Source organism: Bos indicus x Bos taurus, chromosome 4 (assembly GCF_003369695.1).
Source record: "Bos indicus x Bos taurus breed Angus x Brahman F1 hybrid chromosome 4, Bos_hybrid_MaternalHap_v2.0, whole genome shotgun sequence".
NCBI lineage: Eukaryota > Metazoa > Chordata > Mammalia > Artiodactyla > Bovidae > Bos > Bos indicus x Bos taurus.
This window is the reverse complement of record NC_040079.1, coordinates 8,303,128-8,321,122: the sequence shown is the minus strand read 5'-3', so window position 1 is coordinate 8,321,122 and position 17,995 is coordinate 8,303,128. Positions and strand designations below refer to the sequence as shown.

Here is a 17,995-nt window from a genome sequence, read left to right as displayed (position 1 = left end):
TAGTCTGTGAGGGTGCTCAGGGCACAGAGGAGATCGTTGGGGATGGAACAGAATGAGCAGCAGTGGAAAGAGTAGAAGGAAAAGAAGTAAAGGAACTAATGAGGCTGGGACAGGAATGGAGAGTGTATGTTGTCATGTGGTGGGTCCTGGCAGGGGAGTGGCTTCTGCTTAGAAGGAGATGGGCATGCCTTCCAGGGTTTTGAGCCAAGGACTGACATGGTATGCCGTACATTATGAAATGATCACTCTGGCTAGATGATCTTTTCTTTCCATCACATCACTAAAACTCAGAAAAACTCAGAAGAAATGATTTTCCAGCCAACTGTTCAACTGTTTCAAGGAAAGAAGTGAGCAGGATCCTAAATGCTAGAATCTTCCAGGTAGCAGCTTCCCAGATTCCTGAAAGAGATTATGTCGAGGATGTAGCTCCAGAAAGTTCATTGTGTTTTTTCACTCTAAGAAGGTTGAACTGGAAATGTGAGCTTTCAATTTGCTCTTTGCTCAGGCATGTCCAGTGGCTAGTCCCAGGAATTTTAACTTAATGGTTTGAGATAGAATGTAGGCATATGTGTACTTAAGAAGCTTCCCGAATGGATTCTAATGCACACACTAACCACTGCTCCAGAGGCTGGAGAAAACAGCTGACACTGGCAAATGCTTTGATTTTCCCCTCTCATGCCCAAGAGCTGTACTGACCAGTGTGGTCACCACCAGCTACGTGTGGCTACTGAGCATTTTAAATGGGAGTAGTTGAAATTGAGATGTGCTATAAGCGCAAGACACTTACAGATTTTGAAAAGTTAGAATTAAAGGGTATATGTAAAATGGTTAATTAACTATTTCTATATAGATTACATTTTGAAACAGTAGTACTTTGGATATACTAAATTAAGTGTGACAAGTTATCAATAGTAACTGACTGTTTTTAATGTGGCCTCAAGAAGTTTAAAACAGCACATGTGGTTCACACTGCATTTCTATTGAACAGCACCGATGTAGAGCATTTCAGAGACTCCTTACGTCAGAACTGTAGCCCTCTGTCTGCCAAACCTTCACAACACAACTATCATGCTACCACCCTCCCTTTTTTTTTTTTTTAAAGAAAAATGCTACATTGCTTTTTCAGATCCTTCTTTTAGATCAGGTATGAATAGAAAGCATTGAAAGACAATACAACATAGCAGTTAATAGTAAGAAATTGCTAGATGTGTAACTGTAAACAACTTATTCTTCTCTGAGGTCCATCCCCTCATCTATGAAATCTGGACCTGTATCTCAAGGTATTATTGTTTGTAAGTCACTAAGTCCTGTCCAACTCTTTGTGACCCCATGAACTGCAGCACGCCAAACTTCCCTGTCCTTCACTATCTCCCAGAGTTTGCTCAAACTCATATGCATTGAGTTGGTGATGCCATCCAACCATCTTATCCTCTGTCACCCCCTTCTCCTCCTGCCTTCAATCTTTCCCAGCATCAGGGTCTTTTCCAATGAGTAGACTGTTCGCTTCAAGTGGCCAAAATATTGGAGCTTGAGCTTCAGCATCAGTCCTTCTAATGAATATTCAGTGTTGATTTCCTTTAGGATGGGCTGGTTTGATCTCCTTGCTGTCCAAGGGACTCTCAAGAGTCTTCCCAGCTCCACAGTTCGAAAGCAATAACATAGCTCCTAACTCCCCAAAAATGGTAGACCCTGTCACTAGCTCTGACCTTTAAAGAAAATGGGGAGATGTGTTGGATTCAGGTGATGTGATTTGATGTCGGCAGTGGTACCCCAACTCCCAGCATCAGTGAAGGTGCAGAAATCATCATGCCCCAGCTACTCGTGAGTTGGCTTTATGTTATACTTCTGTCATTTAACTGGAAATAAATTCTCAGAATATCAAATTTATATGCAAATATAAGTATAAAATAAAAACCAAAATGTCTTTTGGAAAGAGTATTCTTGATGATAAGAGCTGTGGCTGTCATGTGCCTTCACTATCATCACTGAAAAAGAGAGGCGAGAAGATCTCGGCTAAGAAGGCAAGAGAAAGGAGACTTGGCCTGAAGTCTCAAAGCATCCAGCACTCCAATTAACCTATTTGATTTGTGAGGGTTCGCTTCACCCTGTTGCTTATGTTTGACCCTAAGTCTCACTGCCTTTTGAGCCCATAACCATTATCTAATAATGCTCACCAGCCTCCAATCTGAAACTGAGTTTTTACACCATTGTGTTCCACTTCTCCCAGTTGTCAAGCACAAAAACTTACTTTTTAAAACTTCCTAACTGAATACATCAAACTGGTTTGTCTTCAAAAGTTTCCCTTTTTTTTCTATAGACATGGGAAAACTCACAGAGTTGGTTTCCCTCATTCTCAGGAGACAAACCAGTTAAGTGAAAGCTGGTTTTGTATGCAGCTAGGCTTCCCACCCTCCTCCAGAGGGTCGGCTCCCATTAGAGTGAGATCAGGATGGGCTGCAGTGTACGTTTTAAATCACCATCCATGGCCACCATTATTTCTAGACCCAAAGGCACCATTAGAACCAGGGTGTATTTGCAGATGTTTCTTTGCACTTGGGTCTATTGAAAAATAGAGAAATTAGAAAGAAGTGATTATTTTAAATTTTCCCCAACCTATGGAACAAAAGAAATGACAATAGACAGGGACACATCATAGTTTTAAAAAAGTTGATGTATGTGGCCTTTGAGCTATGTTTCTGGAGGACAATGTTAGTAGCAGAAAAGGCAAACACATCATTGGAACAGGGACAGTCTCACTTCCCGAGCCAGGGCCCTCTGCCTTAGACATGAGATCAAAGACTTCAAAGAGCAGAAAGCCAAGCCTGCAGACTGTGTTTCTTGGAACAATTGTCCTGGGTGCTGAAAACAGCACAGAGCCTTTGGCAAATCATTGACTGAGTGAGTGAAAGTCACTCAGTCATGTCCAACTCTTTGTGACCCCATGGAGTGCTTAGTCCATGGAATTCTCCAGGCCAGAATACTGGAGTGGGTAGCCTTTCCCTTCTCCAGGGGATCTTCCCAACCTAGGGATTGAACCCAGGTCTCCCACATTGCAGGCAGATTCTTTACCAGCTGAGCCACAAGGGAAGCCCAACAATACTGGAATGGGTAGCCTTTCCCTTCTCCAGTGGATCTTCCCAACCCAGGAATCGAACCAGGGTCTCCTGCATTGCAGGGGATTCTTTACCAACTGAGCTATCAGGGAAGGCGAATCCTTAATTCTGAGCATTCCCAGCATCTCACGTGCAGTGCCGTCCACCCCACCTCAGCCTCTCTCCTGCTGCCAGGAGCACTTTTGTGGTTTCGTGTCAGAGGGCAGGGCGGCAAGTAAGCCACCACGTAAACTCAAGCAGGACAGGTCACTAAGCCCCAAGTGCTTCTCAGAAACCATTCCCAGTGTTCCCGAAAGTGTGTGTGTGTGTGTGTGTGTGTGTGTGTGTTCCCACACACGCACTCATACATAATTTCTAGGTAAAATTATACATATATATGTACAGACACATATGCACACACACGAGTTTCCTGAAAACCATTTTGAGGTTGATTTTCTATACATGGAGAGAGAACTATAGATCCATATAGAAAACCTCTTGCAAATATTTTTAACTTATTTCATATAAGAGTAAATTTATTTCACACAGCAATGAGTACATTCATTCTTTTTCCACCGATGTAGTGCAAAAAGAGGGCCATGCTTGAAGAATAGAGGGGAAAAAATATTAAAGTGAAATTTTAGTTGTCAGTTTTGTAATTGAAGCTGTCTCCTCACTTGAAAATATTGTTCTCATTGAAGTGGAAGGAAAAGAGGAGCTGGCAAATGCCCCCAAATGTTAATTTCCCCAGACAAATTACAAGTATATACACAAAGATTTCAGGAGGGCTCTTGCTGTGATGGGGGCATCCATCATTCAAGGCCTCATATAACAGTGCACTGATGGAGTGGCCCAAATTCATTCTTTTTCTTCTTTTTCCTTTCTCCTCTTCTTATTTCTACTTCTTTCTCTCTCTTTTTTTTTTTTCCTTCTTCTACCAAAATGCAAGCAAAATACAACTTTTTAATGACAACCTCATTTTCTGGAAGTCTGGACAGTTCATAATCCTGAACTTATTTTCTCAAAAAAAAAAATCCACTGATTGCCAATTTTTTCTTGGCTTTTTTGAGGCAAATATTTGCTTTTTATCCCATATTCCATCTTCTTTGATGAAACTATCCTCAAAAATTATGGATGGAGCTAGAAATACTAACGTGTCTAGAATTTTATTTGTAGGGAGATAGGGGTTATAAATGAAAAAAATCTGACTGTGGCCAAAACTGGTCCATGATAACATTAATCTATTTATTAATTCAGCAGTACATACATGCAGGCTCAGTTGTGTCCAACTCTTCGTGACTCTATGGACTGTAGCTCACCAGACTCCTCTGTCCATGGGATTCTCCAGGCAAGAATACTGGAGTGGGTTGTCATTTCCTCTTCTAGGGATCTTCCCAATCCAGGGATCGAACCCTCATCTCCTGCACTGGCAAGCAGATTCTTTACCACTGAGCCACCTGGGAAGCTCATTAACTCGACAAATGTATGTTAAATACCTACTATGTGCCAGGCATTGTGTTGGACTCTGGAAATACAATATCAACTAAAATGCAGTGTTTGCCCTCAAAGAACTCTTGGTCATCAGTATATGCATATGTCTGTGGTTTAGGGTGAGAAAACCTTTGAAATTACTGCATTTTGAATCTATTTAATAAGAAAATGAGTATTTAAGTCTAGCTGTCACAGAAACAAGTGACAAGCCTTGCAAAACAAAGCCAGGGAGGTCACTTGCAAACCAGAAAGACAGACTCAACATAAAGGCAGCTCTGGCCTGGGGAGGAGCCCAGTGGCCTTTGGTCTGTCCACTTCTGGATTCTGGGTGACATCATTAACAGTTTTCAGTAAGCATCTTTTTATTTTAAGAGGCATTTTTGTTGTTGTTTATACACTAAGTCATATCCGACTGTGACCGCATGGACTCCAGCGCGCCAGGCTTCCCTGTCCTTCGCTATCTCCCAGTGTGCTCAAACTCATGTCCATTGAGTCGGTGATACCATCCAAACATCTCATTCTCTGCCATCCCCTTCTCCTTTTGCCCTCAATCTTTCCTAGCATCTGGGTCTTTTCCAAAGAGTCAGCTCTTTCCATCAGGTGGCCAAAGTATTGGAGCTTCAGCTTTTTTTTTTTTTTAAACTTTACAATATTGTATTAGTTTTGCCAAATATCGAAATGAACCCGCCACAGGTATACCTGTGTTCCCCATCCTGAACCCTCCTCCCTCCTCCCTCCCCATACCCTCCCTCTGGGTCGTCCCAGTGTACCAGCCCCAAGCATCCAGTATCGTGCATCGAACCTGGACTGGCGACTTGTTTCATACATGATATTATACATGTTTCAATGCCATTCTCCCAAATCTTACCACCCACTCCCTCTCCCACAGAGTCCATAAGACTGATCTATACATCAGTGTCTCTTTTGCTGTCTCGTACACAGGGTTTTTGTTACCATCTTTCTAAATTCCATATATATGCGTTAGTATACTGTATTGGTGTTTTTCTTTCTGGCTTACTTCACTCTATATAATAGGTTCCAGTTTCATCCATCTCATTAGAACTGCTTTAACATGAGTCCTTCCAATGAATATTCAGGGTTGATTTCCTTTAGGATAGACTGGTTTGATCTCATTGCTGTCCAAGGGACTCTCAAGAGTCTTATCCAGCACTACTGTTCAAAAGCATCAGTTCTTCAGTGCTCAGCCTTCTTTGTGGTCCAATTCTACATCTGTACATGACTACTGGAAAAACCGTAGCTTTGACTATCCCAACCTTTGTCAGCAAAGTGTTGTTTCTTCTTTTTAAAATGCTATCTAGGTTTGTCATTGCCTTCCTTCCAAGGAACAAACATCTTTTTATTTCATGGCTGCAGTCACCATCCACAGTGATTTTGGAGCCCAAGAAAATAAAGATAACTGTACTGGGATATAACCAAGTTCTTGTGTGGTATGAAGTAGATCGCCACTAGCTTCTAATACTTCATACATTCAAGACAACAGCCCTAGATGAGTTTCTTTAAATCACTTGTCTATGTAACCATCAGCATTTTCACAGGAGGCACTTCCCATCTGACCAGTGAGACTCCATCCAGGATAATCAACCCACATTAAAGCTGCCTATATAGTGTGGTGTGTCTTCTAAAGGTGGCAGACAGTTTGTGAATGGTTTCTGTTGGCTGAAGGACAGATCAGGGCTGGGTAGAACATGTCAACATGTCTCAAGGCTTAATTAACATACCCAATAAAGTAGCCACATAGACAAAATGGCTGGGATAAGGAGGAATAATAAGCAAAGTCATTCCATAGAGCTTCCTAGGTCAAGGAAAACAACTTATTTATGTTTCAAAAAATGCGCTCTACTTTTTTTTTTTTAATTTATTTTTGACTGTGCTGGGTCTTTGATGCTGCACACGGGCTTTCTCTAGTTGCAGTTAGCAGGGACTACTCCCTAGCTGTGGTACACGGGCTTCTCTTTGTGGTGGCTTCTCTTGTTGCAGAGCACAGGCTCTAGGGCTCTAGCACAGGCTTCATTAGTCATGGCTCGTGGGCTCCAGAGCTCAGGCTCAGTAGTTGAGGTGCTTGGGCTTAATTGCCCCACAGCATGTGGGATCTTCCCAGACCAGTTATCTAACCTGTGTCCCCTGTATTGGCAGGTGGATTCTTAACCACTAGACTACCAGAGATGTCCTATGCCCTCATTTTATCATTAAAAAAAAATCATCAAATGGGAATGGCTTTGGATTTCAGGAGATATATATGTGAGTTCCTCAAATCCCTCAATCAACCACGACTTTCAGATGTGGCTTTTTAAAATCAAAATAGAAATGATTTTAATGTTAACAAAAGCTCATCCTGAGTATTCAGTCATTTGCAGATTTTCTAGTTGTTCTTTCCTATTAAGGTTTCAGCTGGTAGAGAAAACAGAATTTTATTACCTTAAAGAGTCAGTTGTATTTTTATGTTTGGAGTAATAAACTTAACTGGTTACATGATGGTTTCCTTTTAAACTTCCTGAACAACAATCTGGTGAACAAATTACTTTGTAGATTTCTATGAATACATACAACAGAACTTGCATAAGTTAGGCAAGGCAGGGGAGTAGGAAAAAAGAACAGGATTTGAAGTCCAAAAGGTCTGTATTTGACCCTCCCTCTCTGAGTAAAAGAGTAATGTTGGGCAAATTACTCCCCAAGATCTCAGTTACCTTGTCTGTAAAATTAGGATGCTAGCATCCATCTCAAAAATGTTGCTGTTTAATTAAATTAGATAGTATTTGAAAACTGCCCATTGTGACTGACACATAGCAGGAATTCATGGAAGCCCACTTCCTTGTGGCATGTAAACGTTTATCTGGCTCCAATTCGCAAGTATACTCACTGAATCAACAAACTTTCTGAGAGAGCCTCCTTTCTCTAGATTCTGCAGCCACAACAATGAATTAAAGGCAGTACTTGTCTTCAAGGACCTTATGGTCAAGAATTCTATTTGGCTCTTCAGATCAGCTGAGCAAGCAAGAAAGTATGGGATGTGCAGTGTTAGAGCAAAGAAGAAGCAACTTGCTAAGGCATAAATAGAATCAATAGAATGTTCCTCATATCTGGAACGGGCACAAATTATGTGTGTAAATAAATATACAAATAAACAGATAATATAATTCCTAACAGCCATTTGCTTCATAGCAAACAATGAAGTTCGCAGAGCAGAGATAAAAAGAGGCATTTGATTGGGGACAACCTGACCTTTAAAACTGTCCAAGCAAATGACCAATTGGTCAAAAAATGAAAATATGTCCTGTTTATTAAGCTAATAAGAGGGAGAAAAAGCAGTGGGAATCAAGACCATCTCCTAACCTATAAGTCATTTAATTCTTTTGGACACATTATCCTAAAGGCATCTTATGAGACTTTTGTTAACAAACTTCTGTTTTAACCAATGATTAGGTCTCAGCTGATGGAATGGCATTTCTCTCAAGAAACTCACTTTACAAAGGGAATGAGACAAAATTTTTCAACTAAGGAAGGTCAGTGTGGACCAACTAGTTAAAGAATATACTGTTGCTATTAAAAAATTCAAATTCAGGTCAGCTCAATGAAAAAATATTTATTGTTGGAGGTCAGGGGCTGGCCGAGACTACCAGGCAAATTTCACCGTGAAAAGCTCACCCTCTAGTGAGGATCCAGATGTGTAACTAAGACGTTCAGCCTCCCACATCCTTGTCCCTCCTCTCCTTCCCTTTCTCTCCCCTTCCTTCCCTTTCTCTCCCCCTCCTCCTTTCCAGGATGAAAGAGGTCAGATGGACCCCATATATTACCTGCTTATTTGCAGAAATCTTTCTCTGTGGAAATGTTTATGTACATACATGTACAAGGCCTCAAGATGATGCCAAAACCATTTGTGTATATATAAGTATTTGTATCTGTATATACATTTTTTTTTCTAGAAATGGGACAATATTGTTGTGTTAACATTGGTTTCTTGACTTAGCTTGCTCTCAAATGATTCAGGAATTAGTGTTTGTGTGTGAGTGTGTGTGTCTGGAAAAGAAATGGCAACCCACTCCAGTATTCTTGCCTGAAAAATTCCAGACAGAGGAGCCTGGCAATGTGTGTATATATTGTTGCTGTTTAGTCGCTAAGTCATGTCTGACTCATTTTTGATCCCATGGACTGCAGCCTTCCAGGCTCCTCTGTCCATGGAATTTCCCAAGCAAGTACTCTGGAATGGGTTGCAATTTCCTTCTCCAGGGGATCTTCCTGACTCAGGCATCAAACCTGTATCTCCTACATTGGCAGGTGGGTTCTTTACCACTGAGCCACCAGGGAAGCCCATGTCTGGGTATACATATGTGTCTTATATGTATGCGTGTGTTCACAGAAATGTGGTGAAATAGTAAAAGTTAGGGAGTCTGGATATGTGGGATAGGGGAGTTCTTTGTACTAATCTGAAATTTTTCTGTAAATTTGAAATTATTTTGAAGTATATCATTCTTCTAAATCTTTAAAAACAAGTGACTCAAGACCCTTTGCATCCCCTCTCCTGCCTTCTTTTGCACCCGTTAGCCCACCCTTGACACCGAGTTAGACCCCACTACCTCAGTGGGGTTCCATTGATAACATGGATTAACACCGGTGTCTTCCCAGGAGGTGTTGAAATATACCTGAAAGATAACAACAGGGCCTTTCCGCAGATGATGAGATCAGCGTCTCTGAGACTTGGCCCCAGACGAATCTTTCTAAAGCACAGCAGGCCGCCACACTCGGACAGAAGCTGCAGACCCCACACGGCTGCATTCCTCCTAGCTTTGTTCATCAGGCCCATCTCTTCCTTCCCGGGAGCACCCTGGCCGCCCTGTGCGTCTTACCAAGATGCCCTAGCTTGTCCGGACCCGGCTCAGAGTCCCCTTCTGGGTGCCTCCTCCGGCCCTCCCATCACCCGCCCCAGAGAGAGCCCCGCTCACCTCCTACTGTCCGAGACCCCACACTCCATGATTCTAAACCTCAAGCTCCCTTTCCCTGGTGTGTTTCCTCTGTCTCCCAACCGACTGTGGATCCTTTAGGGGAAAAGTCTGGGTACCTTTGCTCTTGTTATCAGCGTGGGCCTAACACAGAGTAAGATTCCAAGAAATGTTTCAAAGCAAACAAGGCTACACGTATTGGACTGAAGTTATGACAGACAGCTGGGGGTGCTCTTGGAGGAGCTCTGTGCGCGGCATGAGACTCATAGCAAGGAGTGGGCGCGTATCCTGACCAGATCAGTGAGTGAGAACCAGCCTGGAGGTGACAAGGAGGAAGTGGAGGTGAGGACAACAGTCACCCAGCCAGGGGAGACCACAGCAGAGCTCGGGAGATGCACCCAGGAAGGAACAGGGGCAGACAATGAGGGCAGGGCAGGGCAGGGTATTCCAGGGGCTGAGTCAGCGCTGCACAAGCACAACTTAACAACGGTGATTAATGAGTGGACTCCTTTTTATTATTTTCTCCTTAAATTTCTGAGTTGGGGTCATGAAATTTGATTAAAACTATTAACCCTCTCCCCCCGAAAAGTGCATACACATTTGCTCACGTTTGCCTGAAATTTCAGAAGATTCACAGATTCTCTGAAATGGCTCTAGTGACTCCCCACCCAAATGATAGCCCAGATGTTAAGAAAAGGGATGAAATTTAAGTTTAGGAGCGACATGCTCTCCGCTTTCCCCATCCTTGCACTGCACTGCACCCAGAATGATCTTTTAAAACTCCAAAGTAGAGTTTATACAACTCTACTTAAAACCCTTCAGGGCCACCCATTATTTTTCTTTCTTTCTTTCTTTCTTTTTGGCCTTTAATTTTTTGAACTTTTAATTTTCTGCTGGGGTATAGCCAACTGACAATATTGTGAGAATTTCACATCGAAGGGACTCAGCCATACATACACATGTATCCATTCTCCCCCAGACTCCCTTCCCATCCAGGCTGGCAGGTAACATTGAGTTCCATGTGCTGTACTGTAGGTCCTTGTTGGTTATCCATTTAAAATATAGCAGTGTGTCCATGACCATACCAAACTCCCTAACTATCCCTCTCCGCACCACCCCCCACCCCGGCACCCGCAACCACAAGTTTGTTCTCTAAGTCTGCTGCCTGTTACTTTCTATACAAAAGAATCCTCGACATGCCACTCCCTTTTTCACCAGCTTCTTCCAGTCACTTCCCCCTGAATTTTAGCCATCTTGACTAACACTGGTCATCCCAGTTGTTTTTGGTGATTGACTTAAATGTCATTTATAGCCTATTAAATCTCAAAGAGCTGCCTGGCTTAAAAGAAAGCTCTTAATAAATATTTGAAGAAAATATGGAAAAGACTGGGTGCCAGCTGGATCAGTATGGGCTCAATCTTAAAGATGGGCATGTTTTAAAGTCCACAGCAATTCAATGATTTTTCTGACCTGGGTCATAGAGTCAGGTATGGCAGCAACACCAGGACTAAAACCCATAACCTTTTAATTCCTGTCCTCTGCTTGTACCACAGTAATCCCATACACGTGTCTCAGCTGAAATTTGCTGCTGTGGCATCTTCATCTCCCTCGATCTCCCAAAAGCATTCTAACCTGTTAACTGCCACTTATGCCAGTGACGCTTGTTACGGGTTTTAGGAGCACAACCCTGGAAATTCTGGAGGCAGACTGTCTTCCTGTTTAGGACACTAGTAGAGTTGTTCAGTGCTCTTGGCTCTTAAACTCCAAGTGAGATGGCCCCCCGGCTCCTACACAGTCAACTCATAGACCAGATAGTTTATTGATGTGTTTCCAGTAATAAACTTTATACCTGTGTCTCGTGGGAAGCACATGCCAGTCAGGCTAAACGTAGGAGATTTTTTCTTTGGTGTTTTTCTCCTTTGTATGGATTCAGACACTTGAATCTTATTGCATAGAAACTGACCTGGCAGTGACCTGACCTTTAGAAAAAATGGTGGAAAAGTGGCTACAATAGACATGTATGCACCTGGGGAGACAGAATAAGTAGAGGTGAACATTAACCCATCTGGGTCCAATGTCGGTGGCCCAAAATGATTATGGTGAATTGAAGAAAACATCAAACAAACAGAATTTAAAAATTCCAGAGGGAAATTCAGAGTGGTACACTTGGAGAGAAAAAGTAGATTTTGCCAATACAGGGCCAAGAGAAAAACTGGTTGTATTTCAGGATAGTGGGGCCTTGGGAGAAGAACAGGAAGTAAGTTTAAACAGAGCTGCGCCTTGTAGATTGCCCTGGAAGGAGCCAGGCCTGATTCAGGACCAGGATACACATAGAGGGGTGGCAGCCAAGGTCTCCAGGAGCAGAGCTACATAAAATTCATTTCATTTTCTTACTTGATGATTAATTAAAAAACAGTTAATGAGAGCGATCATTCTGAGCAGTGGAATTCAGCCATGAAAGAGTTTAATGACCCTGAGGCTGGGGAGGCAGTGTCTCTGTTCAGCAGAAATTTCTCCTAAATTTTATAGAGGCTGAACAGAGCTTTCCAGATCCAGGGTAGCCGGGATAAGGTAGAAGAGAGCTTTGGAAGGCAGAAAGAAGGAAGCAAATATTAAAGTGTGTTTGTAGCAGGAGATAAAAAGAAGGAAGCCTGCATTTATGGGTTGAATGTATACATCCTGCCCACAGTTTCACATATTGAAGCCCTAAGCCCCAATGCCATGGTTTTGGAGCTGGGGCCATGGTGGTACAGTCAGCCATTTGTGCCTATAGGTTCCACATTCATGGATTCAACCAAACACGGATCAAAAATATTAGGGGAAAAAAATTCCAGAAAGTTCCAAAAAGCAAAACTTGAGTTTGCTGTACACCATCAACACACCACCATTTATATATAACATAACTATAGCATTTACATTAGGTATTATAAGTAACTTAGAGATGATTTAAAGTATTCAGGAATATGCAAATACAATGCCATTTTATTTAAAGGACTTGAGCATCCAAGGATTTTGGTATTGAAGGGGGGCAGTCCTGGAGTTAATCCTCTATGGATTTTGAGTTAGTCATTGCTCACTCAGTCATGTCCAACTCTTTGTGACCCCATGGACTGTAACCTGCCAGGCTCCTCTGTCCATGGGATTCTCCAGCCAATAATAGTAGAATGGGTTGCCATTTCCTACTCCGAGGATCTTCCCGACCTGAGTATCTTATGTCTCCTGCATTGACAGGTGTATTCTTTACCACTAGGGCCACTTGCAAAGCCCATGGATACTGAGGGATGACAATGATTAGTCTTCGATGAGGTCATGAGGGTGGGTCCTTTATAATGGGATTAGTGCCTTTAGAAGAACAGACCTGAGAGCTAGATTTGTCTCTCTCTCCCATGTGTGCACTTGGTAAGAAATTGTACCTACAAGCCAGGAGAACTCTCACCAGGAACAAAATCAGCTGGCACTTTGATCTTGGATTGATAGCCTCTAAATCCGTGAGGGTAGATTTCTGTTTCTGTAGTTTAAGACACACAATTACGGTAATCTGCTCTAGCAGCCTAAGCTAAGACAACTGCCAATATGGAGACTCAGAAAAGCTATTTTGCTGGAATGACTGGGTCGGTGACTGCGGATGGAGGCAGTTCACAGTGGCAGGCAGACCAACTGTGAAGGTCTCTTCCCAGCTCCAGAGTTAGTGACGTCGTAGTGGCAGCTTGCAGTCAGCCAAAGTGGGTGTGTTTACACCATGGGAACAGGCGAACACCAAACCAGGGCTCCCCCCAGGAGAGCTGCCGGTGTAACCTTTACCAGCACAGCCCTGGATCAGTTAGATGAAAGTTTTGTGGGAACCTGGGCCCCTGGGGTTCTCACATTCACAGTACACCTCAACGTTTGTTGCTGCTGTTGTTTCTGCTTTAATTCCTAATACAGAGTAACACTCTGCAATTATCTCTTCTTATCCATCCAGAGGGATTCAGCATTTGTAGACTCTCCTGGCAAACCATCACTGCAAACGCTGTTTCTATGGGGAAATAGTTCCAAGTTGCAAGCTACTGACTTTGAAATAAACTTTTGGGAAAGAACCCATCAGTGAGCTGGGGACTTTTTCAATTCTGGATCCTCCTGGGAAAGTTAGAGAACAAAACAAGTCACGTCTATTTTAAAAATACGGGTTGCAAAATTTATCCTAAGTGAAAAGGCAAAAGGAATAGAACTTGGAGGGGAAAAAGATGAGAAACAATTTAATAAGAGGGCTGGGTGCCAGCTGTTTTGTTTATTTGTTTGTTTTTCCTGCTATAAACATCAGGGATTTGGTTGGACAGAGGGAAGAAAACCTGTGTGGTATTTTTCTGGGGTGTATGAATGTGGATTTTATTTTAAATGTTTCCAGACATACTTTCCACATTCAAGGGTAGTTTACATATGATCTGTTTTGAGGACCAAGAAATGGTTAAGACAGAATTACTTGTCTGCTTCAAGGTCTCCATAACCTTTATGAACCTAAACCTACAGATGAGGTACTGTGTTTCAAATTTTTGAGAAGCATAATTCAATAAGTCTTTCATAAGAATCTTAGAATATTAGAATAACTAGACACCAAATTCATCATTTTTTTCCATCCAAAAACATGAGTATCAAAAATTAAACAATCTCATATCAGTATAAACCCTTAAATCAAGCATTCTAAATCAATACTTTCTGATCATTTAATTGGGGAAAAGACGTGATTTGGAGCTTGTGAAGTTAGTGTAATTTTAGTCATTCATTCAGAAGGGATGGGTGTATTATTTTCCTAAATGAAATCACAGTACCCTGATTTGCCATTTCCTTAAAACGATCTGAAACAATGAAATGATCACTATAAATCTGCCACTTGGAACTCTAACTGGTTCTCAGCACCCCCTAGCTGCTCCGACACTCGGGTTACGATGGACACGGTTTCAGAGCAGCTCTTGTAAGTATGGTGTATCCCTTCCTCCAAAACAGATGTGAACTCATAAAGCTTCCTAACAATGACTCCAAAATACGCCAGAAAGTATTCTCGGTGGCATATTTTTTGTTTGTTTATCCAAAATCCCCATCTTGCCCCATTCCCCTTCATGATCTGCCTTGAAATGATCATCGCCATAATAATAATAATAGGTACTATTTATTATGTGCTAATTACTTTATCTTTTGTAATTCTCTCTGTAATTACCTCCCTTTCACATATAAAGGGCTCCCCTCATGGCTCAGACAGTAAAGAATCTGCCTGCAATGAAGGAGACTCGGGTTTGAAGGGAATGGCTACCCACTCCAGTATTCTTGTCTGGAGAATTCCATGGACAGAGGAGCCTGGCAAGCTATAGTCCATGGGGTCGCAAAGAGTCAGACACGACTGAGTGACTAACACTTTCACAAATAAAATCCTGAAACCTAGAGAAGCTGGCTAAATGACTTCTCCTAAAGCCATATAAGCAATTAATGGCAGCACTGGATTTGAACGCAGTTCCCTGTAATTTCAGATCTTGTGGTTTTGAACACGATACCCAAAGCCTCCCAGGGTGTCATCAGGGTTCCGGGACTTTCCTGGGTGAACCTCCAAAGCAACTCCCGTCTTTGCCCATGAGCACCTTGATTTACTGTTAGGGAACAGGGACTTCTGGGGCCAGAGAGTGGGCTGTCGTCTAACACTTGGAAATGAACTGTCCGACGAGACGCATGTACCAACAAAACAGACCTTACTGGGAAGGGGCCCCTGGGCAGACAGAAGCAGGGTCAGGGAACCCAGGACTGCTCCGCCACGTGGCCTGTGGTCTCAGGTTTTATGGTCACGGCGTGAATTCCCAGGTTGTCTCTTGCCAGTCATCTGGCTCGGTCAGTATTTGTTCTGACTAAGGGCCCTCCCTGGTGGCGTGTGCATCGCTCAGCAAGGTGGATTCCAGCAAGAAGGAGTCTGGGAGGCTGCTTGCCTCCTCCCTCTTTCACCCACCCACCCCCGTCCCCACCAAATCCTCCTGGTTAGTTTTCAGGGGCAGCACGGTGTTCCATATCGGGACCTCCTGTTGTGAGACAACTCGGGCAGGTGCGCCTGGCCAAGGCAGGTGGTTTTGGTCAACAGTTCCCTAACAGTCAAGTAGTGAAAGTATGAAAGTGTTAGTTGCTCAGTCGTGTCCGACTCTTTGTGACCTTGTGGACTATAGCCCGCCAGGTTCCTCTGTCCTTGGGATTCTCCAGGCAAGAGTACTGGAGTGGGTTGCCATTTCCTTCTGCAGGGGATCTTCCTGACCCAGTGATGGAACCCAGGTCTCACTTTATTCTCAGCATCACTCTTCAACCTAAATTATTTAGTCTAAGTACTAAATGTGAAGTATTTTTTTTTTCCTGGTATGATTTACATCTCTTAATTTTTATTACAGTTTTAAGGTGACAGATTGCTATACTCTGTTACATGCTTCTTCTATTTTGGTGGGGTGTTCGTGTTGATGAAATAACATCCTTCTGCTTAGACATTTTCCCGGTCTGATCGCCCTCCTGGAGTCGGTCCACCCTCCAGGAACGGCCATCGTGGCCACGACAGAGCTCACCGTCTGCCCAGGTTAAGTTGCAGGTGGTGTCGCCATCCGACTCCTCATCTTGCCATTTCGTCTTTTCTTTTCAACAGACGTGGGTGCGTTTTTTGAAGAGGGGATGTGGCTGCGGTATAACTTCCAGGCGCCGGGGATCGGGACCCGGGATTCCGGCAGCAGATCGGAGAACTCTCCAGACCCGCAGAATGGAGCCCCAGACCTGGCGGGCGAGGAGATCCGCTTCAGCTTCAGCACCACCAAGGCGCCCTGCATCCTCCTCTACGTCAGCTCCTTCACCACCGACTTCCTGGCGGCGCTCGTCAAACCCACCGGTAAGAGCCAGGATCCCTAGCCTTCTGACGTTCAGTGTTGGGGGACAAATGAGCTTATGGTCGGTCTCTAGGAGACAGCTAACCGGTTGTAAGGCACATACACACCAACCCCCAGGAGCCCATTTCCTCTCTGAAAACAGGAGCTCTAAGACCCTTGAAGCTTTACGATCTCTCTCTTACAAAGGAAAATGTTCGGGTGTGTCAAGGAGCACGTGTCTCTCATTTCCCAGGGACACTGAACAGGTTGTAGACATGGAGGCTGCCTCTCTGTGGTCTTGTTCTTTGGTGACGAAAGCTCTGCAGCCTCCCTGGACAGCTTCCAGGGTCATAGCATCTTAAATACCAAGATTTTTCTTCCATAGAATCTAATCAGTTCAGTTCAGTCACTCAGTCGTGTCCGACTCTTCTTGACCCCATGAATCGCAGCACGCCAGGCCTCCCTGTCCCTGTCCATCACTAACTCCTGGAGTTCATTCAGACTCACGTCCATCGAGTCAGTGATGCCATCCAGCCATCTCATACTCTGTTGTCCCCTTCTCCTCCTGCCCCCAATCCCTCCCAGCATCAGAGTCTTTTCCAGTGAGTCAACTCTTCGCATGAGGTAGCCAAAGTACTGGAGTTTCAGCTTTAGCATCATTCCTTCCAAAGAAATCCCAGGGCTGATCTCCTTCAGAATGGACTGGTTGCATCTCCTTGCAGTCCAAGGGACTCTCAAGAGTCTTCTCCAACACCACAGTTCAAAAGCATCAATTCTTCGGCACTCAGCCTTCTTCACAGTCCAACTCTCATATCCATACATGACCACTGGAAAAACCATAGCCTTGACTAGACGGACCTTTGTTGGCAAAATAATGTCTCTGCTTTTCAATATGCTATCTAGGTTGGTCATAACTTTCCTTCCAAGGAGTAAGCATCTTTTAATTTCATGGCTGCAGTCACCATCTGCAGTGATTTTGGAGCCCCCAAAAATAAAGTCTGACACTGTTTCCACTGTTTTCCCATCTATTTCCCATGAAATGATGGTACCAGATGCCATGATCTTCATTTTCTGAATGTTGGGCTTTAAGCCAACTTTTTCACTCTAATAATGATTCTTATTAACCAGTTCAGCTTGAAAGTGAAAGTCACTCAGTCATGTCCGACTCTTTGCAACTCTGTGGACTATACAGTCCATGGAATTCTCCAGGCCAGAATACTGGAGTGGGTAGCCTTTCCCTTCTCCAGCGGATCTTCCCAATCCAGGGATCAAACCCAAGTCTCCCATACTGCAGCCAGATTCTTTAGGAGCTGAGCCACTAGGTTTGAAAGATAGATGGGGGGAAAAAAAAAGTTCCTTAGGATTTTCCCTTTCAGAAATTAATTCTGAAGAAATAAGCCAAAAATCAGACAAAGATTCAGCATAAAGATGTTCATCATAGTTTATAATGTTATTTATGATAGTAAGAATTGGTGAGGACCTAGAAATTCAATTTTAGTAAAATGGTTAGTCAAAGGGAGTCACTGTTTATGAGATACTATGTATCCATTAAGAAAAATATTTGTGAAGAGTTAAGTAAAGACATGAAAAAGCCTTGACTGTACAA

The 17,995-nt window shown here is 43.2% G+C and overlaps 1 protein-coding gene across 3 annotated transcripts in view; it reads left to right on the top strand.

Annotated features, from left to right (window-relative positions):
- CNTNAP2 (contactin associated protein like 2) overlaps positions 1–17,995 on the top strand; it is a 2,326,438-nt gene that overhangs the window by 2,131,455 nt on the left and 176,988 nt on the right. For all 3 annotated transcript variants that reach the window (XM_027538737.1, XM_027538738.1, XM_027538736.1), the window contains exon 20: positions 16,176–16,412. In XM_027538737.1, coding sequence (XP_027394538.1) covers positions 16,176–16,412 — 237 coding nt within the window. The remainder of the gene's footprint in view (positions 1–16,175; positions 16,413–17,995) is intronic.